At 43.7% G+C, this 27,771-nt stretch overlaps 1 protein-coding gene across 1 annotated transcript in view; it reads right to left on the bottom strand.

Annotated features, from left to right (window-relative positions):
- The window catches only part of Kremen1 (kringle containing transmembrane protein 1), a 39,386-nt gene extending 27,611 nt beyond the window's left edge, over positions 1-11,775 (bottom strand). The window contains exons 1-2 of the mRNA XM_090320401.1: positions 11,588-11,775; positions 7,309-7,400 (exon numbers count right to left, since the gene is read on the bottom strand). Coding sequence (XP_090176527.1) covers positions 7,309-7,400; positions 11,588-11,775 — 280 coding nt within the window. The remainder of the gene's footprint in view (positions 1-7,308; positions 7,401-11,587) is intronic.
- Between the last annotated feature and the right edge of the window lie 15,996 nt (positions 11,776-27,771).

Below are 27,771 nucleotides of genomic sequence, written 5' to 3'. Positions count from 1 at the left end.
GCCTTGGAGAAATGTCTTCTTCGAAAACAGCACTGCCCTCACCTTATCACCTGCTTCCAAGAAGTCCAGACTCCTACCAGGGTACATGGCATTTTGTTACCTGGTGTTGGCTCTCAGAATTCATCTCCTGTTCCTTCTTTCTTAAGATTCTATGTTTCAGAAATACTAACATGGGTGAATTGGAGGGGAAAAAGACAGAGGGAAGATGAGAGAGCAAAAGAAGCACATGCATACTGAACAGTATTGTGCCCTCTCGTCTTTTATTTATTTTTGCAATTGTGGGGCTTGAACTCAGAGCCTAGGCACTGTCCCTGAGCCATGATCCTTAGATCTCAGGCTCCTGAGTAGCTAGGATTACAGGCATGAGCCACCAACACCCAGCTTTGTGCCCTCTGTCTTCTGCTGCCTTGCCGCACCTTAACATATAGAACCTGCCTGCTTAAAGTGTGGCTCTATAGCTCTATCAATCTAAGAACTTCTTAAGCATGCAGACTCGTAGATCCAAGCCAGACAACTGTACTCAACAGGATTCTGGTTATTTTATGTCTCTAAAAGATGAGGAGCCCCCCTTCCCCCACCCTGCCGCGCTGGGAGTTTGGCCTAGTGGTAGAGTACTTGCCTAGCATGCACAAATACTTGGGTTCCATTCCTCGGTACCACCACACATAGAAAAAAAGCTGGAAATGGTGCTGTGGCTCAAGTGGTAGAGTTCTATCCTTGAGAAAAGTCCAAGGACAGCGCTCAGGTCCTGAGTATAAGCCCCATGACTGACAACAACAACAACAACAAACAGATGAGAAGCCCCAAACTAGGTACCAGTGGCTCATGCCTGTAACCCTAACTAATTAGGAGGCTTAGACATGAGGATTGTGGTTCAAAGCCAGCCAAGGCAGGAAAGTCTATAAGACTCTTATCTACACCGAACCACTAGCAATACTATGGCTCAAAGTGGTACAACAGTAGATTTGAGTGAAAAAAGCTCAGGGATAGTGCCTAGCCCCTGAGTTCCAGCCCCATGATCGACAAAACAAAACAGAAGATGAAAAACCCTGCCTAAAATCCAACCGCTCCAAGAGGCTCCTAGTGACAGAAGTCACAGTCCTCACTGCGCCTAGGCACATGCCCTCTCTGGGGTCCCCAACTTGATATCAGGCCTATCATCAGCTGAAATCTTGCCATTCTTGTATCCCTCCATTAGGTATAAGGTCTGATGACAGCTTAAGAAATATCATTTGTGGGGCTGGGAGTTTGGCCTAGTGGTTAAAGTGCTTGCCTGGCGTGCATGAAGACCCGGGTTCGATTCCTTGCTACCACATACATAGAAAAAAGCTGGAAGTGGTGCTGAGGCTCAAGTGGTAGAGCTCTAACCTTGAGAAAGTCCAAGGACAGTGCGCAGGCCCTGAGCTCAAGCCCAGGACTGGCAAAAAAAAAAAAAAATATCATTTGTGAGTGGAAATACTGCATTGAAATCTTCCTTTTATAAATAATGAATGCTATATATATATATATATATATATATATTTTTTTTTTTTTTTTTTTTTTTGGGCCAGTCCTGGGGCTTGAACTTAGGGCTTAAGCACTGTTCTTGGACACTTCTTGCTCAAGGCTAGAGTGCTACCACTTGAGCCACTTGTTTTTTCTGTGTATGTGTACCAAGGAATTGAACTATAAAAGGAATGACTTTCAATAGCAGTATTTCCACTCACCAACTGAATTTTTTTTTTTTTTCCATTCCCTTTTTGCCCCCCAGTCCTGGGCTTGAGCTCAGGGCCTGCGCACTGTCCTTGGACTTTCTCAAGGTTAGAGCTCTACCACTTGAGCCTCAGCACCACTTCCAGCTTTTTTCTATGTATGTGACACCAAGGAATGGAACCCGGGTCTTCCTGCATGCAAGGCAAGCACTCTACCAGTAGGCCAAACTCCTGGCCCCCTGTATGCTCATTTTTTAAAAAAGGAATATTAATTGTCATAGCTGACAACTTCTAAAGTTCTTGGGACTTTAAGCTTTCATATTAATTACTACTTCAATATTAGATTGAATAACTTTAAATAATAACTAGCAGTTTTCATAACTTCAATAACTAAACCTTTACTACCTTCAACAACAAATTCAGATACCTATGTATTATATATAAAAGTATCACCTGGGTTGGGGCTGTGGCTCAATCACAGAATAGCCACCTCGCCCACCAATGTAGGTCAAAATGTGATGTATTTCATCCAGACACTCTAGATGTTACATTAACATATTTAAATACTATAAAACTAATGTAAGATTTTATTTTTTACAATGTATATGAAGAAGTAGATAAGGGGCTGGGAGTTTTGCTTAGTGGTAGAGTGCCTGCCTAGCATCTACAAAGACCAGGGTTCGATTCCTCAGTACCACATACACACAAAAAGCTGGAAATGGTGCTGTAGCTCAAGTGGTAGAGCTCTAGCCTTGAGAAAGCCCAAGGACAGTGCTCAAGCCCTGAGTTCCAGCCCCAGGACTGGCAAAAAAAAAAAAAGTAGAGAAGCGTAGTGATGGTGGCTCACACCTATAATCCTAGCTACCTGAAGGCTGAGGAGAATGAAGATTTTTCAAGACCCTTTCTGAACCCACAGCTGAATTCAGTAGCATACATCTGACATCCCAATTTATGTGAAAGGCTGAGTCTGGGAAGAAAACTCCCAAGATTGTCTCCACAGAGGAAGTCTGAAATATATGCACACATGTACACATGCACACACTAGATATACACACACAGTGTCCCACACCTACCATCTCAGCTACTCAAAGGTAAAGTTGGAGGATCACTTGAGCCCAGAAATTCGAGACCAGTCCAGGGAGCATACAACTATCATGCCATTATTTTATTATTTTTGTGAGTCATGGAACTTCAACTCTAGGCATAGGCACTGTTCCTGAGCTCTTCAGCTCAAGGCTACCCTCCCTACTTTAGAGCCACAGCCCCACTTCCCGTTTTCTAGTGGTTAAAGAGTCTCACATTCTTTAGTGCCCAGTCTAGCTTTAAACTATGATCCTCAGACCTCAGCCTCCTGAGTAGCTAGGATTACAGGCATGAGCCACCGCACCCAGTTTATCATGCCATTATTGTGCTAATAAAAGTTAATACTTGGGGCTGGGAGTTTGGCCTAGTGGTAAAGTAAGCACTTGCATGCACAAGTGCCTAGCATGTGCCTAGCATGCACAAAGACCCAGATTCGATTCCTCAGTACCACATATACATAGAAAAATTCAGAAATGGTGTTGTGGCTCAAGGGGTAGAGCTCTAGCCTTGAGAAAGCCCAAGGACCATGCTCAGAACTGACAAAAAAATAATAAAAGGTAATACTATTTCCTTAGTATAATCTAATATTAAATCTGATTCACACTTACCTATTTCAAAAGATAATTTTTTATAGCTAAACTTGCCATAAATGTTGCTTGGCAAAAAGCAAAACAAACAAACAAAAAACACCCAAAACAAAAATAACAACAACAACAAAAAAAAAACAGCTCTCACAGATGAGAACTTAAATTTCTCATGCCCAGGGACTTGGGAATGTGGCTTAGTTGCAGAGTGCTTGCCTAGCATGCATAAAGCCCTGGTTTTGGTTCCTCAGTACCACATAAACAGAGAAAGCCAGAAGTGGCACTGTGGCTCAAGTGGTACAGTGCTAGCCTTGAGCCAAGGAAGTTCAGGGACAGTGACCAGGCCCTGACTTCAAGCCCCATGACAGGCAAAAAGAAAAAAAAAAAGAAGTGGTGTTGAAGTGGTGCTGTGGCTCAAAGGGTAGAGCTGAAGAGCTCAGGGACAATGACCAGGCCCAGAGTTCAAGCCCCACAACTGACAAAAACAAAACAAAAAACAAAACAAAAATACCTGAATTTGTCTTTAAGCGCCATTTGCAGATGGCTGCCCCCACTGAAAAAGCACACTGCTTACTGTTTTGTCAGAGCAAGGTAAGTTTTACTTCTGTGTAAAAGGGTGTGCCATCAGCCAAAAATTGGGCAAGCAAGCAGCTACACTGCTTACTTTTTTTTTTTTTTTTTGCCAGTCCTGGGCTTGAGCTCAGGGCCTGAGCACTGTCCTTGGACTTTCTCAAGGCTAGAGCTACCACTTGAGCCTCAACACCACTTCTGGCTTTTTTCTATATGTGGTACCGAGGAATTGAACCCTGGGTCTTCATGCATGCTAGGCAAGCACTTTAACCACTAGGCCAAACTCCCAGCCACTGCTTACTTTTTTTTTTTGCCAGTCCTGGGGACTGAACTCAGGGCCTGAACACTGTCCTTGGGCTTTTTTCCCTCAGGGCTAACGCTTTACCACTTGAGCCACACCACCATTTTCTATGTATGTGGTACCAAAGAATCGAACCTGCGTCTCCGTGCATGCTAGGCAAGCACTCTACCCACTAGGCCAAACTTCCAGCCAACACTGCTTACTTTTTAAATCCCTATAAGACTTTTATTAAAGAACCCACAGATAAAATAGACTAAAGCAAATGCCACATTAAGGTCCACAAAAGCAAGTACCCTTAAAGGCAAATTCAGTGGTGAGAGTAAGTTTAACACAAGAAGCCACTGCAGAGTATTAGGCCAAGTGATTCTTCCTCAGTAGAGCTCTAGAGGATGATCATAAGGGTGGTAAAATCGATGACCTTGGACTCTGCTCTTCAAATCTGTATTTCTCCTGATGCAATAAGATCTTGTGCTTTGATCCCAAATTATTTCCTTGTGGCAGCACATGCTCATCTACCTCTTGAGGGGAGAACCCAGTCCCAGCTCTCTTAGTCCCTTTGAATCATAATTCATCTAGGCCTGTAGCTGGCAGCCCTTCTCTTAACATGCCCAGGGGTAGAGGTTCCTCTCCACACAATGGCCCACCATTCACCCAGATTCTGCTTTGTCCTGAAACATTCAGACCCTTAGCCTCCTGCTGGGCCCAGTGCATTCAGTATAAACTTTCCAGGAACCTGATCATGTCACAGGCCTTTTCCTGCATGACAAGTTCAATGCTAGTCATGAATAGCAGCTTTACACAGAAGCTTAGTACTATTCATAAAAATGATGACTCCACATCCAGAAATAGGGGAAAACTGGCCTAAAAAGAGGCAGGCTGTATCTCTATTAAATCCAGGCTATTACCCACGTCTCTTGCTATAAATAGCACGAAAGTTTTTCTCTGCCATATTAATTAAACATACTAGAAACACAATCCTCTGCCAGACTCAAAGTGAGGGGGTATGTGGCTTGACAGGGAGTCTCGGTACCAAGAGTGAAGGGTTTTCCAAAGAACTAAAGCCACACAGAGCCCAGCCTCCACCCCCTAAACCAGGTACTGAGTTCTCATTCTCTACTTCTGATGTCTCCATCCCCAGACCACTTGAGAGTTAGATAAGGACCAGAAAAATGAAGACCATGTTCAATTTTCCTCTTTTGAAATGGTGAGGAGTATCTGGCAGTTCTTGTGCTGTATGGGGTGTTCATAGGGTCGTATGAGATGTTCGTATTGTTTTGCTATGGCTCTCCCTTCTGTAGCTGACTGTCAATGACCATATGAAGCAGCTCCTGCTGGCCCAGGATGTATTTTAGAAGTGTAGTTGAAAATTATCTTTGCAAATTAAAGTGCCCAGATTGCAATCTCCTCTTTATCATTCCTGAGAGAATGGCACAGTTTGGTAGGAAAAGACCATCTTTGTGTAGAGCAAATGGACCGAGCAAAACCTGCTTTCCTCTCCTCTGCCCCTTTCCTCTTCACACAACTAGAGCCAAATGGGTTTTTTTTTTCATTTTGAAAATCTGATTAAGCAGCTTGAGCAACAGCTCACTCTTATTTACTGCTTTCTCAACGTAGGCACAGGATAATAGCCCGCTCAGGCTAGAAGCACAGCAAAGCTGCCTGCCAGGCAGTGGCGAGGCTCAAGGTAGAAGCTACAAGATGCTCCTATAGTGCTGGGCCCTTCCTTTCCCTTTAAAGCACTAGAGTTCACTGCAGCTGCAGGCCTGGGGAGAGGAATCCCAGAACTCTATGTCACCTCTGTCCTGAGGAGGAGAAGGGGGAGCCAGATGAAGAGTGGTTTGTGGGAAAGGTTATAAGTGAATGCTCCTTTGCTTAGGTGTGGGAACTGAAACTCTCTGTTCCTCTGGCATATTTAAAAATATCTTCTAGCTAGGTACTGGATGCTCACACCTATAATGCCAGTTACTCCATGAGAATGACAGTTTGAAGCCAGCCTGGGCAGGAAAGTCCATGAGACTCTTATCTCATTTAACCACCAGAAAATGGGAAGTGGCACTGTGGTTCAAAGTGGTAGAGTGTTAGCTGAAGAGCTCAGAGACAGGGCCCAGGCCCCAAGCCCTTTGACCGCCACCACCAACAAAAGAACTCCTCCTACACTTTGTGTGTGTGTGGGGGGGGGGTCGGGAGTGGGATTTGAACTGTGGGGGTGGGCGTCGTCCCTGAGCTCTTCAGCTCAAGGCTACCGCCCTACCCCTTGAGCCACAGTGCCACTCTTCCCCCACCGCTATACTTTCTACTCCCTACTCCCTTGGGACTAGGGTGTCCTTTTTATTTTGCATATAACCAAGTGAGTAAAACAACAAGGAAACAAGCCTTTTAATCAATGAGACTGAAAAAACTAGACTGTGAATTATTATCTTAGAAAACAGAATACTTTATACTAATGTGGGAAAAGAACTATCTAGACTGCATATGATATTTATCAAGTTATTTACTAAGTATCAGTTTTCAGGGGACTATAACTGAATAAAACTAAGTAATAACAAGTATTATATCTTAGTTTTGGCCACTTAAGGTGTTTTTTTTTTTTTAACAACAACAACAACAAATACCTCATTCCAAACAATTAATTTCAGGCTGGGAGTTTGGCCTAGTGGTAGAGTGCTTGCCTAGCATGCACAAAGACCTGGTTCAATTCTTCGGTACCACATATACAGAAAAAGCTGGAAGTAGTGCTGAGGCTCAAGTGGTAGAGCTCTAGCCTTTGGAAAAACCCAAGGACAGTGCTCAGGCCCAGAGCTCAAGACAAAAAAAAAAAAAAAATCCATTTCGGAAAGTGCAAAATACCCTTTTTCCCCTGTACCTTGCTACTGAGTTGCTATCCTCTCTTTCTTCCAGCAGCTGACTGAAGCTGGGCTCGCCACCTGGGAAACACACCATGCAAGTGGTTCCATTCCTCCAACACCTCAGCCCAGGATGCCTGACTTTGTACCTCCTTAGGAAACACACTGGCCTGAGCTACATGATCTCTGTCACTGGAGCTCGGGACCTGTAAACCACAGGGGTGCAATGGTCTTACTCTGGCAGGCAGGAATCTCGCAGTACTTCCAGTAGACACCGTCTTCATGCTCTGCCACATAGCACCAGGGGCTCACATCTCCATCCGGGTTCCTGTTGGGAAATATGACACAATCAACACTGTACTTGTTTCGAGTCAACTTGGTGTTCAAGTTGTGCTGTTGTTTGTTTGTGGTACTGGGATTTGAACTTAGGGTTCTGCTTGCTCTATAGGCTGCTACTTTGACCTTGAATCTGAATATTCCAAGAGCTGAGTGAGCACAGGTGCCCTCAACACTGCTCTGGGTATATCCACTGACTCCAACATTTGAATGGCAATATGGGAATCGGTGTCAAAAAAAAAAAAAAAAAAAGCTTTTTTTGCTCCAGCCCAAAAGATGCAAAATTTTTATTTGGCAAATTCTTCTTGAGAACTTTAAGGAATATTTTACTTACACAGATATTAAAAAACATTTTTATGATAAAAGTAATTAGAAGTAGAAAATATGCAACAATAAAGGATTATTTAAATAAATACAATCTATGCCTATAATCCCAGCACTGAGGAAGCTGTGAGATATATGCAGGAAGAACATACACTAGACTTTTTTTTTTTTCCTTGCCAGTCCTGGGGCTTGAACTCAGGACCTAGGCACTGTCCCTAAGCTTTTTTTTGCTCAAGAGTAGCACTCTATCACTTGAGCACAGTCCAGGGCTTTATGCATGCTAGGCAAGTACTCTACCACTAAGCCACATTCCCAGCTCCCACTAGGTTCTTAAAAGTACTTAACTGGCACTGTTGGTTCATGCCTGTAAACCTAGCTACTCAGAAGGCTGAAATCTGAGGATCCCAGTTCTAAGCCAGCCTGGGCAGAAAAGTCCCCGTGAGATTCTTATCTCCAATTAACCTTTGAAGTAGAGGCAATCCAGCCTCTACTTTCCACCCTGAGCTATTCTCTCAGGCAGTGAATCCGCCACTGTCTGGGAACCCAGGAATAGCTGCCAGGTGCCCATGATCCAAGCTGTAATAAACCCTGTCATGGAAGAACTTCAAGACCACCAGAAGGAACACCCCTGCCTGCGTACCAGGTGTGCTAGCAATTCTGCATGCCTCTCCTCTTGCCCCCAATTCCTCCTCTGCTGGGGAATAAGGAGGAATATGGTGGAGAAGAGAACTGTGCCGCCTGTGCATGGTCATAAATCTCCTCTCCTGCCTTCACCATGACTTGTCCTTCAATTGGCTTTCTGGGGTGAGCAGCCAGATCTGACCTACAAAATCTGAGTCTGGGCTTGATTTAAGTTTTTCTTCTTGTTCATTTTCTTCTTTCTTCATTTCCTCCACAAAAGGCATTCAAGTGTGCATTTTTGTTTTTTAACCAGTAAAGTCCACATGGTATAGACTCCTCTGCTCAGCTTCCACCAGGATGGGACTGGCCCATTCCTGTTCCATAGAACTGGGTCTGATTCCTTCCTCAAAGCTCAGACCCCTGTCACGCTGGCACTCACTTCTGATATGGCAATGATATTTTCAAAATAATTGCTTCCTCATCCCTTCATAAGAACAGCTTGGAGTTTGGACTCTGAGGTGTCATGACAGTAAATGGTGGCACTGCTGAAGAGTACTGACAAATGGGGATGCACATGTGTGGGGGTTGCTGGCCACACAGGAAAGCCTTCCCCCCTCTTTACTATTTTCCAAGCCCCTTCACTTGTACTCAGAATGCTAGAAACCTGACACTCCAGCTAGGCCGGAAACAGGGCATAAAGACCCCATAACCCCTATTGGGCCTGAGCGGATAAGACTATTGTGTGGGCTAAAAGATAAGTTTCCTGGAGGCACAAAGGGTCCTTTTATTTCTTGTGCCCAAAGGCAGGTGCTAGTGCCAGCCCTGCTCTTCCCCAGTCTCAGCCCATCCCAGGGAAATGTGTTCCCATCACTCGCCAGCTCCCAGACATCTCAGATGTGATGAGGCTGAGAGGAGAAAGACAAACACGGTGTCGGGTGTCAGCTGAGAAATCAAAGTAGGAGAACTTTATAAAAGCCCTTCTTTAGACAGTATTTCACTGTCATTTTCCTCCCTCTATTCACTGGTCAGCTTTGATGTCGTATTGGGTAAAGCCCTTAGAAAAACAACTGTTTATTATCAATGTCAAAGCCATTCTGAAAAGCATCAGGGTAGCTTAATAAAACACCCAGCAAACTCACCCTTACTTCACTGCAACCCTGAAACAAAAGGCATGGGCTCTGATGTGATCATCACCAATTTCAGCCTCTCATTTTGAAGAATAAATGGCCATTCAGGTATGGGACACTCCTTTGAATCAAAAGGTCAGGAGAAAGATGTTCTTAGACATGGAGTTATTCTACTTGGGTGGGGGAGAGGGATATTCTTCATATAAATTCAGCCTCACTGGAAATTAACAATATACCTTAAAGTCAGACTTAAAAACAGCTTTTTGAGAAGGCTTGAGAACGCACGAAAATATGGAATACCCAGCAACCTCCTATCAGAAGGCACTTTAGGGGCTGGGGCTCAGCTCAGTGGTAGAGGCTTCCCCAGCCCTGCAACACAAACGAGAAAAGAAATATGCCAGAACAAGAGGCCAAGTAACTATGAAAACAAATACATTCTTCGCTGAGCCTCAACCATCTTCCTAACTCAACCCAACTATTCCTATGAACAGAAAATATAGGAGAAGGTAATATACCAGAAATAGAGTGGTATTAATTTTTTTTGTTTATGGGAAAAATTAAATCAACATGTACAACTTTGAAAACAAAATGAAAAAGTTGTTTAACGAGCATATGTAACTTGAACAGGAAAATTCAAAAGAACAAAATGGGAAGCAGCTCATACACAGTGGGGAGACTCAGGGAGGCCTTGGAGGAGAGAAGAAAAATGAGAGCCGTACTACTTCAACAACAAACATCTGCAGCACTTGAAAACATATCTGAAGAACAAGCTTTTGATGCTTTTTCAATAGGACAAAAACAAACAGGGGGCAGAGGGCTGGTCAGTCTATACAAGGTAGAACAGGTGATGGAGGAAACTGAAGGTACAAGGAGAGAACACAGCCTGCAGCCTGGCGACCTCACGGTTGCCATGAGGACCCTGGAGTGTTAGCAAAGGTACATGGAAGGCAGAAGACAAGTGAGGAGCCTATATCATATGGGACTCTGTGTGTTGGCTTAGCTGGGTCAACAGTACCACTCAGTTGAGATGTCCACATACCACTGGAAGCAGGACAGAGTATGGAGCTCAGCCATCATTTTTTCCTGTCCCAATGGCTCAAGAGGCTGCATTTGCACCTGTTCTAATAATGACTAAATTTGACACACTGAGTAACCATGAATCATGTTATGAGAATCTTGGGAGTAAGTAGCTAAAAGGCATCATCAAAGGTGCTTAGACTCCTCTTCTCATTCCTACATACCAGTGATTCATATGTTCAGTCACAGACAACTGAAAATCTGATCAAAGGCATCATCTCCCTAAAGAAGCTATTGAATATACACAGACTGGAGAGTTAAGAGTTCCTGTGATCCCAGCTGGGAGGCTGACGCAGGAAGACTGCTTGAACTTAGGATTTCAAGTCCGCTTAGGCAACATAGCAAGGCCTTCATTCAAATCCCACCCCCAAGTCAGGCGCAGTGACTCACGCCTGTAATCCTAGCTACTCTGGAGGCTGAGATCTGAGGATCTCAGTTCAAAGTCAGCCTGGGCACTAAAGTCTGTGAAATTCTTATCTCCAATTAACCAATAGAAAATCAGAAGTTGCACAGTGGCTCAAGGGGTAGGGTGGTGACCTTGAGCTAAAGAGCTCAAAGAGTGCCCAGGCCCAGAGTTCAAGCCCATGACCGACCAAAAAAAAAAAAAAAAAAATCCCTCAAAACAAAATAAAACAAACAAACAAAAAAAACATCCTTAGCCGGGTGTTGCTGGCACACAACTATAATCTTAGTTACTCAGGAAGTTGAGTTCTGAGGATTGTAGTTCAAAGCAAGCCTGGGTAGTAAAGTCTGTAAAAGTCTTATCTCCAGTGAACCACTAAAAAAGCCAGAAGTGCAGCTGTGGCTTAAATGGTAGAGTGCTAACTTTGAACAGAAAAGCTCAATGACAGCACCCAGTCTCTGAGTTCAAGCTCCAGGATTGGCACATACACACACGTACACACACATGTACACACACACACACACACACACACACACACACACTTGATAAGTAAGGCTTTCTGAGTTGATCAGAAAGCTTTCCCTAGTTGTGAGTGGGGCAGGAGGTAGTGTCGTAACTCCATCTTACCTGCAATAGTTATGCTCTCCCAGGCCGCCCTCCCCATTGGGGTATTTCAGAGTGTTGTACGGATGCTGGAAAGTCTCGTTCCAGAACAGACATGGCTTCCCGCCTTGCAGAGCCGTCCAGTTCTGCGTTCCCCTATAATCTGCACCATTGGCTGTGAAACACTCTAGGAGAAAGAAAAGACAGAGCATACAAATTTTCTGGCCACATTTAGAGTCTCCCACCCTTTCTAGTTGATGTTTTGGTTGCTTTGTTTGGAATAAGTTGGAAATGGATAATGCCTCGCTAGAGCGTGGGTTCTGTGCAGTTCACAGTGCTCAGGCTGAGCGAATCAGAACGAGGTACCCTGTGTAAATGCCAGACAATCTTGGCACTAGCTCATCAAGGCACCAGGACTTTCCCCCCCAAAGTACACACATCTCAATGAAGATATAAACAAGGAGCTGAAATGTATTAGAGCCCATGAAGTGAACCAGGAAACCCCCAAATCTTGGAAGAGTTGCTAACAGCCATGCGTGTTGAATTCTGGGTACTTGGAGGGGGTCACTGCTCTTGCCAGCGTCTCTGTGTGGTAACTAGAACCAGGTCACCAGCTGTAACTGAGCTCTCCCCTACAGTCTGAAAGGCTGCACTGACACTTGGATTTAATAAGACCATCGGATACAGCAATGCTTTGGAATCCCAATCACACAAATCTGGGAGTGACTCACATTCCCTGGTAATGAGGAACAGTCCCACGCTGTCTGAGATAGAGGTGCAACAAAACAGGGAGCCCTCCCAAGGGAGAAGGGCTGGGCTGGCCTGTTTCTTCACCTCTTTCTGAAACTCTTTCCTTATAGGATGCATTTGCAAATGGTCTCAGGTCCCATTTCATAAAAGGACAAATCCTTGCAGGTGCAATCTGGTACTCGTAAAAAAGAAAAAAAAAATCTGCTTTTCAGACTTGTGAGGGGGGGAACCGAGGCTGATGGGCTCCCCCACATCTTGTAAGCATTAAACTCACAGAGGTTCATGAGAAAGGCACAGTACAAAGAGCATTAAAAAAAAATTAGCCTAGTTGAAATTGACAGAGAGAAGCACTTCAAACACTTCTTCAAGACGTAGCACTAGGACCTGACAGTCCAGGAAAGCTGTACGCCTGCTCTCTGTCCTTCCTGGGCGCTCAGTGACTTGTGACTTCCAGTGTCAAGACTCTCAACACCATCTCTTGTTGAAGAGTGAATGTTCCCACTCTGGGCTACTAAACTTGTAGATGACACCAGCGTGGCTATATTTTGGAAGGTATGTATTTTAATATTTAAAAACTACTCATAGGGCCGTGAGTTTGGCCTAGTGGTAGAGTGCTTGCCTAGCATGCACGAAGACCCAGGTTTGATTACTCGGCACCACATACATAGAAAAAAGCTGGAAGTGGTGCTGTGGCTCAAGGGTAGAGCTCTAGCCTCGAGAAAAGTCCAAGGACAGTGCTCAAGCCCTGAGTTCAAGCCCTACAACTAGGAAAAAAAAAACAAACTACTCATAAAACATCTCTCTTCCAACCAAAACATGAGAAAGGGTATCAATGTTTGTGAAGTAATGCGCCTTTTATCTGGTGAATATAAAGTAACCCTTCTATTAATTACAATAAAAATATATGAAAAAAATCTCCCTTCTAGCACCTCCTCCCTCTACCAGCCCCGCCCCATGTTTTGTCTAGAATGGCATTGGCTTATGGATAGCCCAAAGAATCTGGAATTCTGGGTTACATGGGAAAACCAGCAATTTCTCATGTTCAGTGCCACACATGTTACAATATGTACAACTCACCATGTACCAAGATGGCCCAACACTTGATCAGGAGTTTACATAAATTAAAAAGAAAAAATTCAAGGATAATTAAAGAGGCAGCTCGGCAAGGCACAACACACTCTAAACCAAGAGGCTCGCCTTGGCTTCTTGTCCTGGATGCTCTGTAGGCCAGCTGTGCCATCTTGGATGTCTAATCATCATGTACATCGGTTCTAATATTTACACTGTGTTATACTGTATGCCAAGCTAAAGAGCTTTGCAAATGTTAGTTCACTACCAACCTCAGTAAAAAGGACCCTTAACACAAGCCATTCTACGCAAGAGGAAGCTGGACACCTGATCACATCCCACACTGGCAGAAGTCCCAAGGCTTATCCTTAATCTCCCAACCTTTAGGTAGCTGTGCAGAGGAGCTTCAATTCACTCATCCCCTCAAGTTACCTATTTCTATTTTGACATATGTACATTGAATGTTATGACTGCATTTGCCTACCATTCCTCTCTATCATGTTTTCATTGCCCCCACCCCAAAACAAAACATGTTTCAGCTCTGCTGACATTCTTAGATATTCATGTATAGTGCTGCTTATAATCAAGGAAGGGTTCAGGCTACCACATAGAACTCAAAGAGCCAGAAGGAAAGCCCACATAACAAAACCATTTCTCATTTTCCATGGCACCCAGCTCTTTTTTAGTCACTGTGGTCCACAGCCACATTCATCTATTTTTTTTTTGGATGTGAGTCAATCTGAGGGCTTGAACTCAGGGCCTGGGTGCTGTCCCTGAGCATCTGTATCAAGGCTGGTGTTCTACCACTTGAGTAACGGCTCTATTTCTGGCCCTTTGGGGATAGTTAATTGGAGGTAAGAGTCTCACCGAGTTTTTTGCTTGGACTGGCTTCAAACCTCGATCCTCAGATCCCAGCCTCCTGAGTAGCTAGGATTACAGAGGCATGCATGAGCCTCAGGTGCCCAGCCTTGGTTTGCTTTTAATTCTGAGAACACCATAACACTATTTCCTGCCTGGAACCCTCTTCCTCTAATACTTGCTATTGCAGAGTATTATGGCAAGGTTACCTCCTTGCCACTATTTCCTCCCAAAACCTCCCACCATCTCCACTGCTCTTTTTCTGTTCTTTACATGCTTGTTTCATAGCTCTCATCTTCCCTAGGAGAGTATGTCCAAGCCTTTGTTCCTGTAGGATCCACACCACCTCCAATGAAACCAGCTACAAATTGAAAAAAACAAATCAGAAAAAAGGGTCTCTGCTGAGCATGTGAAGACATTCTTTCCATGTCCTCAGCCTCTCAGCAATATAACTCACAACTATGTACACTGTAGATATTTGAAGTAATCTAGAGACAATATGGAAGGATATGTGCATTATATGCAAATACTATGCCATTTTACACAGGGACTTGAGCTTCTTCAGCATCCTGGACCAAATATCCCATGAAAACTAAGACAAGTGTATTTGATCTTTCAGAGAGATAGAGAAACAGAGAAAATGTGTGCGTGCGTGCGTGTTGTGTGTGTGTGTGTGTGTGTGTGTGTGTGTGTGCCACACCAAATCTCTGTCCCATTCTAAAATGCTGTCCAGGCAATTCTTTTACAGAATGAGGTTTAGGAGTCACAGGACTAGACAATTCTAAGAAAAATCACTCCAGTCTTTGCCAGTTGCTAGAATTTCTCATGGTTTTATCCTAATACATCTTTATCACCTGTCAGATCTTGTCCATCAACAACACCTCACATCATACACTTTTGAAACATAAAAAAACAACTTCTTTAAAAAAAAAAAGTGGTGAAGCCAGGTGCTAGTGGCTCACACCTGTAATCCTAGCTACCCAGGAAACTGAGATCTGAGGACTGAGGTTCAAAGCCAGCCCAGGTACTGAAGTCTGTGAGACTCTTCTCTCCAATTAACCATCAGAAAACCAAAAGTGGTACTGTGGCCCAAGTGGTAGAGCAGTAGCCTTGAGCTGAAGAGCTCAGGGACAGTGCCCAGAGGTCAAGCCCCATGACCGACCAAAAAAAAAAAAAGAATGGTCAGGGCTAGATGGCCACACGCTGGTGGCTCATGCCAGTAATCCTTGCTATTAAGGAGCCTGAGTTCTGAGGACCGCCATTCAAAGATAGTCCAGGCAAGAAAGTCTGTGAGGGGTTAGGAATGTGGCTTAGAGGTAGAGTTCTTGCCTAGCATACATGAATCCCTAGGCTCCATTACACAGTACCACATAAATAGAAAAGGCTGGAAGTGGCACTGTGGCTCAAGTGGTAGAGTGCTAGCCTTGAGCTCAGGGGCAGTGTGCAGGCCCTAAGTTTAAGCCCTAGGACTGGCAAAAAAAAAAAAAAGGAAAAGGAAAAGAAAAAAGAGGGCTGGGAGTTTTGCCTAGTGGTAGAGTACTTGCCTAGCATGCACAAAGACAGGGGTTCAGTACCTCAGCACTACATACATAAAAAAAGCTGGAAGTGTTGCTGTGGCTTAAGTGGTAGAGCTCTAGCCTTGATAAAGGCCAATGACAGTGCTTAGGCAAAAAAAAAAAAAAAAGAAAGAAAGAAAGAAAGAGGAAAGAAAGAAAAGAAAGTCCATGAAACTTCAATTAAACACCAGAAAATCAGAAGTAGCTGTGGCTCAAAGCAGTACAGCATTAGCCTTTAGCAAAAAGAGCTCAGAGACAGTGCCCAGACCCTGAGTTCAAAAAAAAAAAGTGGTAAGGTGTGACCCAGGAGTCATTAAACTAGGCTCCAATGAACAGTCTTAACAAAAACACAACAACCAGCAGGACCTGTTCCCAAGCACTCAGATGACTTGATTTGTAATTCAAAAGAAAGGCAGCCACTGTCTACAATAACCATCCTCACTGAAGGTCTGAGAGGTCACCTAAGCAGGAAGAGACAGGGCATGCTTAATGGTTTCAGTCTCTCTCAGATTCACAGTTATACTGGGGAAACAGAAGCAGTCAGTATACCATATTTTAATAATTCTCCCCCACTCCCCCTTTCTTTCTCGATCGTGAGGCTTGAACTCTAGGTCTTGGTGCTGTCTTGAGCTCTTCAGCTCAAGGATAGGGCTCCACCACTTGAGCCACAGCGCCACTTCCTGCTTTCTGGTGGTTAATTGAAGGAGATGAGCCTCACAGATTTTTTCTGTGTCCAGGTTGGCTCTGAACCTTGATCCTCAGATCTCAGCCTTCTGAGTAGCTAGGATTACAGGCATGAGTCACTAGCACCTAGCTTAATTTTTCTTTTTTTTTTTTTTATGAAACTTTTTAAAATTTTATTTTATTTATTTATTGCCAGTCCTGTGCTTGATGGTACCAGGCTATTGCCAGTTGGACTTTCTCAAGGCTAGAGCTCTGCCACTTGAGCCTCAGCACCACTTCTGGCTTTTTTCTATGTATATGGTGCCGAGGAGTGGAACCCGGGTCTTTGCGCATGCTAGGCAAGCACTCTACCACTAGGCCAAACACCCAGCCCCCTAGCTTAATTTTCTATTTAAAATAAAATTTAGACTTGCCATCTACACTGTGGGGAAAGGCAAGAAAAACAAAGTAGAGTATTCAGGATTTAGAGTTATCTGCCCATCTTGATTTCATCAGAGCATCAGGGTGTGTACTAGATAATAAGTACACTCCCTTTTTTTTTTTTTTTTTGCTGCTATGAATCTGACATAATTTTGGCTAGATAGGTGAGGAGTGGCTGAAAAAAATCCTACACCACTTGTGTATTTATATATTCAGTGCCAAAGAATGAGTGAAGGCAACAGAACTAATGTCTGGGATATTACTCATTAATTCATTTGACAAATATTTGTTCTTACTTACCATGTGCCTGGTACAATGGTGAGTAAAGACTCTGTATTCACTGAACTCACAAGCTGACAAAGGATACAAATATATGAAAATCCAATCAAAATAATAAGCCTGTAATCCTAGCTACTCAGGAGGCTGATTCAAAGCTAGCATTGGTGGAAAAGTCCAAAAGACTCCATCTTCAAAATAACCCACAAAAAGCTGAGTTGGAGTTATGGCTCAAGTAGTTGATGATCAGCCAAGCAAGTGTGAGTTCAAACCCCACTTGGCACTGAGACCAGCTGGAGAGTTATTACTGCAGAATGAAGGCTGACCTACACTGCTAGCTGTCAACTGTGGGTGCCAAGTTATCTTCCCTCCCTCTTGTCCTTCCTTCCTTCCTTCCTCCCTCCCTTCTTTCCTTCCTTCCTTCTCTCACTCTTCTCCCTCCCTCCCTTCTTTCCTTCCTTTCTTCCTTCCTTCTTTTCCCTACTTAAGATAGAACCCAGGGCCTTGCACAAGCTCTTCCACAAGCTACACCCTTAGTGCTCCATGCATTCAAAGCCAAGAGCATTCGTTAGCCTGAGGGAGGAAGAGACTGAACAAACAGGCAGCAGAGAGGGCTCAGAAAGGATGTTGTGTTTGGGGTGGACTGAAGAGTTTGGTTTTGTGTGGGTTAAGTTTGAGGCACCTTCCATAAAACTGTGGATGGAGAGGACACCAAGGCTTTAAGAGTCTGGGATGGAGGAGAGTCCAGAGGACACAAAGGACACTTGGACCCCCATGCTTGATGAGAAGGTAGGATGAAAGCACTTCTCAGCCAGTACTTTCTATCAGGAAAACATCTGCTAACCCAGGGACAACACACGGTACGATTGCTAGCTAGAATCAGGCCTCGGCTTTATGGTTAACAAGTTAAGCCTCAGGTTCTTCTTGTAAATGGAGGGCTTCAGTTATCTGTAGCTCTGGGCAGTTGGAAGAATTAAAGGATGGGCAAGAATACTGGGGAGGTACAAAACAGGTGTGTGCCTCGAAACTTGTGTGTCCAGAATATTACGTAATTATACAGTATAGACAAACTTTATTATAAGTTTGAAAATATTATTACCATGTTAATAATAATATAATTTATCTTGGTCTATAAAAATAAAATAAGAGTATAAAAGTTACTGTTGGGCTGGGAGTTTGGCCTAGCGGTAGCGTGCTTGCCTACTATGCAAAAGACCGTGTTCGATTCCTCGGTACCACATACATAGAGAAAGCTGGAAGTGGTGTTGTGGCTCAAGTGGTAGAACTCTAGCCTTGAGAAAGCCCAAGGACAGTGCTCATGCCATGAGTTCAAGCCCCAGAACTGGCACGCACTTGAGCACTGGCACGCACTTGAGCACACACGCACACGCACACACACACAATAGTTACTATTAGCTGAATGCTGGTGGCTCTGCAATCCTACTCAGGAGACTGAAATCTGAGAATCACTGAAGCCAGCCCAGACAGAAAAGTCTTTCTGAGAAACTTGTTTTCTTGTGGGTCATGGGGCTTGTATTCTGGGCCCGGGTGCTATCCCTGAGTTCTTCAGCTCAAGGCTACCCCCCTACCCCCTGAGCCGGGCCCCACTTGCTGTTTTCTAGTGACTACTTGGAAATAAGAGTCTCACATTCTTTAGTGCCTGGGCTGGCTTTGAACTGTAATCCTCAGATCTCAGCCTCCTGAGTAGTTAGGATTAGAGGCATGAGCCACTGGGCACGGCTTCTCTGAGAATCTTATCTCTACTAAACTACCAAGACCTATGGCTCAAGTGATAGAGCACTAGGCTTGAGCAAAAGAGGCTCAGGGACAGTGCACAGGTCCTGAGTTCAAATCCTAGAACCAGCAACAACAACAACAACAACAACAAAGATACTATTGTAGGCGCATCCTCCGCCTTACAGCCACCAGGTAGGAGGCGAGGAAAATACAATGGAATGAAGAGGTTTTTTTCTTAATCAAAATTTCAGATATAAATATACAGAATTTAATACTTCATAATTAATATAAGTGAGAAAAAAAACATAAGGAATGTTCTGATGGTGCTAGTGGCTGGCACCTGTAAACCTACTCAGGAGGCTGAGAGCTAAGCACTGTGGTTCAAAGTCAGTTCAGGCAGGAAAGAGAGATTATCTCCAACTGACCATCAGAAAACCAGAAGTAGAGCTGTGGCTCAAAGTGACGAAGAGCTAGCCTTGAGCCACATGGGGAAGTCTTTGGACATGCCATCAAAGGGGACAGTAGGACCTCACTTGACTCTTCCTCTCCTGTACTTTCTGGCCATGAAAGAAAGATAAACAGGTTTTCTAGACATGCCCCTACCTGTGAATGAAGTACCTTGTCCACTGTGCTCCCGGATAAAGGATGTTTGTTTCAGTTATAATAGCCCTGTGGTAAAGAGGCACTGGATCCTGAGAGGTCTCAATCTCTTCCCACCCAATGTCACTGAGCCACAGCAGGACTCTCTCCATCTTTCACAGAGCCTCCTTCACTCCCATGAGATTCTGTCATCACATGCATATTGAAGAATCACTGGAAGGAAGGGTAAATGACCCTCGATATGCAGCTGACACTGTATGGCTCAATAAACCACCCACTACTTGGGGCCTTGGGGTTTTTTTTTCCCCTCAGTTTCTTCATCTGTGAAATGAGAGGATTTGACCCACATGGTCTTAATGTACCTTTACTCTAAACAACTAAAATTTTATAATTCAACAAAAAAGTTCAGGGTTATGTGAATGAGAAGGGATGATAGCTAAAAAAAAAAAAATCTCTTCTGGGCTTAAAATTCTCTAATTGTACATGCTTCTCTAATGGAAGAATTTTATGGTTAATGGAAGTACGAATTCTATGGTTAAAAGAAAGTAGTGCTGGAGCCAGTGGCTTACACTTGAAATCCTAACTACTTGAGAGGCTGAGGTCAAGAGTATTGAAACTTGAGGCCAGCCTAGTTAAGAAAGTTCTCAAAACCCCTTCCGAAACTATAGGCACACCTGTCATTCAAAGCTAAGTGGTAGACTGAGATTGAGAAAGTGCAGTTCTTGGCCAACCTGAGCAGAAGAGGTCAGGAGACTGTCTCCACAGAAGGAAGCCAGGTAAGGTGCCTGCCTATGACGTAGCACTTGGGAAGTGAGGCAGGAGGATCTGTAGTTATAGGAAAGCCTAGCTACATGCCAAGATCCCATCTCAAAAAAAAAGATTGAAAGAAAAAAACTGATGAGACACCAAGGACATTTTTAGCATTGAGTGAATATTTGAAAATAGTAAGAGATTATTACATTTGCTCCATGCAGTAACAACACTGTTTACTGGTTTTGCAAGGAATCTTTGCCATTTACAACAATGTACTAAAATTTTTACAGATGAGACAGTTTCTAACATTTGTCACAAAGTAGCCTAACAGGGTGTGAGCAAGGGGCTAAAGTTGAAATAATATTGGCTCTCATTAGTAACTATGAAATCTAAGAGACAGAGACTCCCAACTTCTTTATATTGTCTTATTTTTGTATATGTTTTAAATTTCCCATAAGAAAAAACTATAGGATATCATAAAAGCAGGCCCTGTTTATTGTTTTATAATAACTACCTTTAGCTTTGTTTCAAGAACCATAAATTCAATCATCTATGACTCCAACCATCTAAAATCAAGACATTCACATATTAAGTTCTTGGATTATGTATTAACTGAAAAATCACCATAGAACAAGCTATACCTTTGCCCAAAGTAGAATTACCACATAATCACAGTAATTTTTTTAAGGCATCAGTAGCTTTCCATTAAAATACCTTTTAGACTTTCCTCTACATTTAAGGAAACAGTGTCCTTAAAAACAGTAGCAAAGAGCTAGGCATAGGTGACTCACCCATGTAATCCTAGCTACTTAAGAGGCTGACATCTGAAGATTGTGGTTCGAACCCAGCCTAAGCAGGAAATGCCACACAAGATTCTCACCTCACATAAACTACTCAAAAAAGTTGAAAGTGGTGCAGTGGCTCAAGTAGTAAAGTGCTCACCTTGAGCAAAAGAAGCTCAGGGACACCCTAGGACAGGCAAAAAAGAATGTAAAAGAGAGACAGTGACAGACAGAGAGAGGGAAGGAGGGAAGGAAGGAGGGAAGAAAGGAGGGAAGAAAGGAAGGTAGGAAAAGATGGCTGGGAATGTGGCTTTGTGGTAGAGTGCTTGCCTAAGCATTCGCCCTGGGTTCCTCAGTACCACATACACAGAAAAAGCCAGGGGGGCGAGACTTTGGTCTAGTAGTGCCTAGTAATGCACTAAGACCGGGGTTTGATTCCTCAGTCCCACATACATAAAAAAGTCGGAAATGGTGCTGTGGCTCTGAGTTCAAGCCCAGGACTGGCAAAAAATAAAAAAATAAGAAAGAAAGAAAGAGAGAAAGAAAGGGGGCTGGGAGTTTGGCCTAGTGGTTAAAGTGCTTGCCTAGCATGCACGAAGACCTGGGTTCGATTCCTTGGTACCACATATATAGAAAAATCCAGAAGTGGTGCTGAAACTCAAGTGGTAGAGTTCAAGCCTTGAGAAAGTCCATGGACAGTGCTCAGGTCCGGAGCTCAAGCCCAGGACTGGCAAAAAAAAATAATAATAATAAAATAAAAGTATGGGCCAACTAGCCTCAGCTTCTCTAACTTAACAAATTTTAACGTATACTTTTGGAAGAAAATTTCTAAGTATTTTACTTAAACGCTGGGCACCAGCAGCTGACACCTGCAATCCTAACTCCTCAGGAGGGTGAGATCTAAGGACCCTGGTTCCCACCCAGCCCGGGCGAGAAAGCCTGTGAGAGTTTTATCTCTAATTAACCACCAGAAAACCAGAAGTGGAGCTGTGGCTCAAAGTGGTACAGTTCTAGCCTTAAGTGAAACATCTCAGGGACAGTACCCAGACCCTAAGTTCAAGCTCCACTACTGATAATAAATAAATAAATAAATAAAGTATTCTACTTGAATCTGTAATTTATTCATCTCTGTTTACAGACACACACACAGAGCTAAGGGCTGGTAGCTCATGCCACAATACTACTCAGGTGTCTGAGATCTTGAAGATCAAGGCCAACCTGGACAGAATATCTCCAATTAACCAGGAAAAGGTTAGGCTGGAGGTATGGCTCAAGTGGCAGAATATCAGCTGAGAGAGAAAAGACTGAGAGTGCAAGGGCCTGAGTTCAAGCCCTGGAACTCTCTTATACACACATACACATACACATACACATACACACATACACACACACACACACACACACACACACACACACACACACACACACACACACAATTACTTAAAAGACTACTCCAAGAGAAACTGAGCCTCTAGGAAGCATAGTACTAGAGGCATAAATACAGAAAAATCACAAAAACACTTCATAGTTGGGTCTTATAATTATTTTTTGAAAGTTTTAACAGAGATTTATTTTAGTATAAAAATGTTAAAGCTGGGAGAAAGAGAAAAACATTTTCTGGTTTCCATGCAGGAAATGGGAGACTCTAGTCCTTATTGTTTGTTAAATAAAAGTTTTAAAAAAACCCAAATAGCTGTTGAGGCAGAGAAGACCCAGAATGCCAGAATGTGTGGTGCTTGCTACTCGGCTCCCATCTGGCTCTCATCTCGAACTCTCTCCTCTCCTACCCAGGCAGGGCCCTGTGGAAAACAAACCAGGGATGTCACTGGGAAACACATGTGTGTGTGTGTGCAAGGAATAGCTGCTGTTGAATATACATTAATGTTGGAGGAATTTCTACTTATCATTTATAATATTATGAACACATATAGATAGCTGGGTGTTTCGTTCTGTGGTATGTGTGCTAGGGACGGAACCCACAGCCTCACACATGCTGAGTATACTCTACCAAGGAGCTACATCCCCAGCCCTGATAGTTTTCAACGGGGGTGGGGAGGAGAGGGGGGGAAGATCACCAAGGTATCAGCATTTACAAAGAGGTAGTAGTCAAGCTTCTGATAAGAATGGAGTCAGAGAGCTGGATGCTGAGGCTCACGCCTGTGATCCTAGCTACTCAGGAGGCTGAGATCTGAGGATCAAGGTGCAAAGCCAGCCCTGGCACAAAAGGACCCAAGACTCCCATCTCCAATTAACGTCTAGGAAATGGGAAGTGGGGCTTGGCTCAAGGGTAGGATAGTAGCCTTGAGCTGAGGAGCTCAGGGACAACACCCAGGCCCATGGGTAGAGCCTTGAAGTGAAGCTCAGGGACAGTGCCCAGGCCAAGTTCAAGCCCTATGACCCACAAAAAAAAAAAAAAAAAAAAAAGAATGGAGTCAGATAGTGAGAAGTCACTGGTTCAGCAGAAAATATTGTGTTAATTAACCAAAGCATCCTGAGAAATTGTCCTGCCTGTGCCAACAGAACATAGTCTATCATACTTGCTAATGTGAAGCAAGTAGGACAGAACATTCTACTGACAGAATGCAGGGGTGTGAATGGATGTACTTTACGTATGGAATCCATCAGCTTGATCTCATTTTAATCTGACTGAGAATGTTAGAAAGTACAAAATAGGATTTTTGAAGTTAAAGGTGAGGCAAGGTGTAGATTTGAACCAGGTGTTTATCTGTGTAGGTATGTATTGAGTATAGCCTCCCCCAATCTTAAAGTTGAAAGCCTTCACATAAGAAAACGGAAAGCATGTGGTATTTTAAAAGTCCAAGTCTAGCTTTTGGATGGGCAATACAACAGTTTATTCTAAGTCAATTCTAAAATCATCAAAAAGATAAAAAGCTGGGTACTGGTGCCCCACTCCTGTAATCCTAACTACGCAAGAGGCTGGGATCTCAGGATCAAGGTTCAAAGCCAGCCCAGTCCTCACAGCCCAAGTCTGTGAGGCTCTTATTAACCACAAGTGTAGCTGTGGCTCAAAGTGGTAGAGTGTGCAGATCTTGAGCAAAAGATCTCAGGAACAGCACTTAAGCCATGAATTCAAGCCCCACAAAAAGAGGAGAAGGAGGAGGAGGAGAATTATTGTAAGGCTGGGTCTAGAACTGGTAGCACCACATTCCTGTAGACTCTAACACAAGTGGCCCAGTACTTGCTGCCGTGTCTTAGAGGACTTAATCGCCTTGAATTGCAATTGCTCTGCTAATAGCCTATGAGTTTTTCCCAGCACTACACACTGAACTTGCCCACGCTACACAAACACTCTAACATTCACTCTAACTCCAGCATATTCCCAGCAGTCCTTTTCGTGAGGTACTGGAGATCAACCCCAGGGCCTCCTGCATTCTAAGCCCTGGCCAATTGTAATGGGGAAAACACCTGATAACCTTTTCTAATACACTTACATGTGAATACGCTGAATTTGCTGTAAGCAGCAGACACTTGGTTCAAATCTACACTTTCCTTCACTACTACTTGAACAATCCTATTTCATAGTGTCTAATACTCTCAGTCTAAAAGGAAATCAAACAAACCGATAGAATCCAGCTTCTGGACAAGCTGAATCAGAATTGTCTATATATTTTTTTTCCCAGTCCTGGGGCTTGAACTCAGGGCCTAGGCACTGTCCCTGAGCCTCTTTGTGCTCAAGGCTAGTGCTCTACCACTTGAGCCACAACTCTACTTCTGTTTTTTTCTGAGTAGTTTATTGGAGACAAGAGAGAATCTTGGGCTAGGAATATGGCCTCGTGGGTAAAACACCTGCCTAGAACTCTGGGGCCTTGCATTCAATTCCTTGGTACCACATGAATAAAAAAAAAAATAATAATAATTGTAAAGAGAGACTCTCACCAACTTTCTTGCCTCGTCTGGCTACAAATAGCGATCTTCAGCTCTCAGCCTCTTGAATAAGATTACAGGCATGAGCCACTAGTGCCTGGCTATAAACTATTTTTGATATTAGATGGCCAGAAGATTCCCCAATAATGGGGCCCAGGAGGGTGGCCCAGGCTCGGAGGAAGCCAGACTCTGGGATTTTGTACTTTCTTTAGCTGATAATGGCAGAGTCCCCCAGTGAAGAGCTAACAGCCAGCTAGTCAGCATCGTCAAGGTGAACCTGGAGGCAGCAGCGCTCTAGGTGCCTGTAATCTGGCACAGGCTGCGTCAGAGTAAGCCACGTAGCACACAGTAGGCATTGGATAAGTACTTACTCCCTGGTGCCAATCTAAAATTCTAACTTAAGAAATGACTTTAGGGCCGGGAGTTTGACCTAGTGGTTAAAGTGCTTGCCTAGCATGCATGAAGACCCGGGTTCGATTCCTCGGTACCACAGACATAGTGGTGCTGAGGCTCAAGTGATAGAGCTCTAGCCTTGAGAAAGTCCAAGGACAGTGCTCAGGCCCTGAGCTCAAGCCCAGGACTGGCAAAAAAAAAAAAAAAAAGAAAAAAAAAAGAAATGACTTTAGAAGTTCTGGCCAGGGGGCCAGGAGTTTGGCCTAGTGGTAGAGTGCTTGCTTAGCATGCATGAAGACCCAGGTTCAATTCCTTGGTACCACATACATAGTAAAAGCCAGAAGTGGTGCTGTGGCTCAAATGGTAGAGCGCTAGCCTTGAGGAAAGCCCAAGGACAGTGCTCAGGCCCTGAGTTCAAGTCCCAGGATTAGTAGGAGAAGGAGAAGTAGTAGTAATAGTTCTGGCTAGAGAGACAGTTCAGGGCAGAAGAAGAACTTGGCATCATACTGACTTATGAGCAGACAGGAACTGCCAGTGGTGTCATCCCTAGCCATCTGCAGTGGCAAGGGTAAGAACAGACCATGGCCAATTTTGGTTGTTCAAGTTTTGAAGTTCTATGTAGGGTTTCATGGGCTTAAGAAGAGTTGCCAAATTTAGCAAATAAAAGACAAGATGCTCAGCTACATTTGAATCTCAGATAAGTATTTTTTTCTGTTTAACAGAACTATTGAATAATGTGTTAAGAGAAGTATTCCCAAGTATCATATGAGGCACTAACACTAAAAAGTTATTTGGTAGCCTCGCACTGGTGACTCTCTCCTGTAATCTTAGCTATTCAGGAGGCTGAAATCTGAGGATCACCATTCAAAGGCAACCCGGGCAGGAAAATTGTTAAGACTCTTCTCTCCAATTAACTATCCCCAAATCAGAAGTGGCACTGTGGCTCAAAGTGGTAGAGCACTAGTCTTGATGAAAAGAGCTCAGAGACAGTTCCCAGGCTCTGAGTTCAAGCCCCATGACTGACAAAAAAAAAAGTTAAGCTGGGCATGGTGGCACACACTTAATCCCAGCTACTCGAGGCTGAGATCTGAGGATCACGGTTCAAAGCCAGCCCAGGCACTAAAGTCAGTGAGACTCTTATCTCCAATTAACCACTAAAGAACTGGAAGAGGTGCTGTGACTCAAGGGGAAGGATGGCAGCCTTGAGCTGAAGAGCTCAGGGACAATGCCCAGATCGGGAGTTCAAGTCCTACCACCGACCAAAAAAGAAGTTATTTGATATTTACCTGAAACTCAAATTTATTATGCATCCTCTAGTCTGGCAATCAATCAAGAAACACAGTGAGACACAGACCTCTGAATTCCAACTAGGTCTAGGAAGCACTACACATAGAAATGTGAAAAGAGCTTAGATGTGCACAATGAAGAATGTACTTCTATTTTTCTTTTTTTTTATTTTAAACATACTTTTTTTATTGTAATTAGTAAAAGGGTTACATGATATTTGCCAGATAGAAGGTGCATTAATTCACATACATTGATATCCTTTCACATGTCTTGGTACCCATTTCCCTCCCCCCCCACACCTCCCACCCTGTACTTCTATTTTTCTTGACAGTATCTATGTAGTCCAGGCTGGCCTGGAACTTGTCATCCTTTTGCCTCAGCCTCTCAAACTCTAGGATTACTGGAGTGAAACATTATATCCAACAATGATCTACTGTTCTCTCCGTCTTTCTTTCCCTCTCTTCTTCTCTTCCCATTCTCTCTCCTTTTCCTTCTCTCACAGTATGAGGTTTTGAATTCATAGGCTTACACTTTCAAAGCAAGCACTGTGCCACTTGAGCCATGCTAATCTTAGCCCTAAGAAACTACATTTTTTTGTTCATTTGTTTTGTGCTTAAACTAGGGATTGAACTCAAGGGCCTGATGTTTTCACTTGGCTTTTTCTGCTCAAGGCTGGTGCTCTACCACTTGTGCCATACCTCTACCTATTGATTCTTGCTGATTAACTGGAAGTAAGAGTCTCTCAAGACTTTTCTGCCTGTCTGGTTTTGAACTACAATCCTCAGCCTCTCAGCTTCCTGAGTAGCTAGGATTACAGATGTAAGACACAGTCCTTGGGCTAAGAATCGACTTTAAGAGTGAAAAATCGCTGTTGTCAGAGATACTTTCTCCTAGGCCCCAGTGAAAGCGGAGATGATAACTAACACAATGAGGACAGGGTTTCGGAGGCTCAGCTCTACACTGTTTAGATAGAAAATTCTCTGGTGTGGGGGTGCCTTGTACATTCTAAGTGATTAGCAGCAACCCTGACTTCTGCCTGATACGTAGCTGACAGTGCAGCCTCCTCTGGCACAGTCTACAATGCCTCTAAGTATTGCAAAACATTCCCCCAAGGCAAAACCACCTTCTGCGGAAATCACTGAATTAGAAGAAACAGTCA

The sequence above is a fragment of the Megascapheus bottae genome, chromosome 28 (genome assembly GCF_031878675.1).
Source record: "Megascapheus bottae isolate mThoBot1 chromosome 28, mThoBot2.hap1, whole genome shotgun sequence".
In the NCBI taxonomy this organism is placed as follows: domain Eukaryota; kingdom Metazoa; phylum Chordata; class Mammalia; order Rodentia; family Geomyidae; genus Megascapheus; species Megascapheus bottae.
Note: the sequence above shows the minus strand (reverse complement) of the source record. Positions and strands in the feature narration are given on the sequence as shown.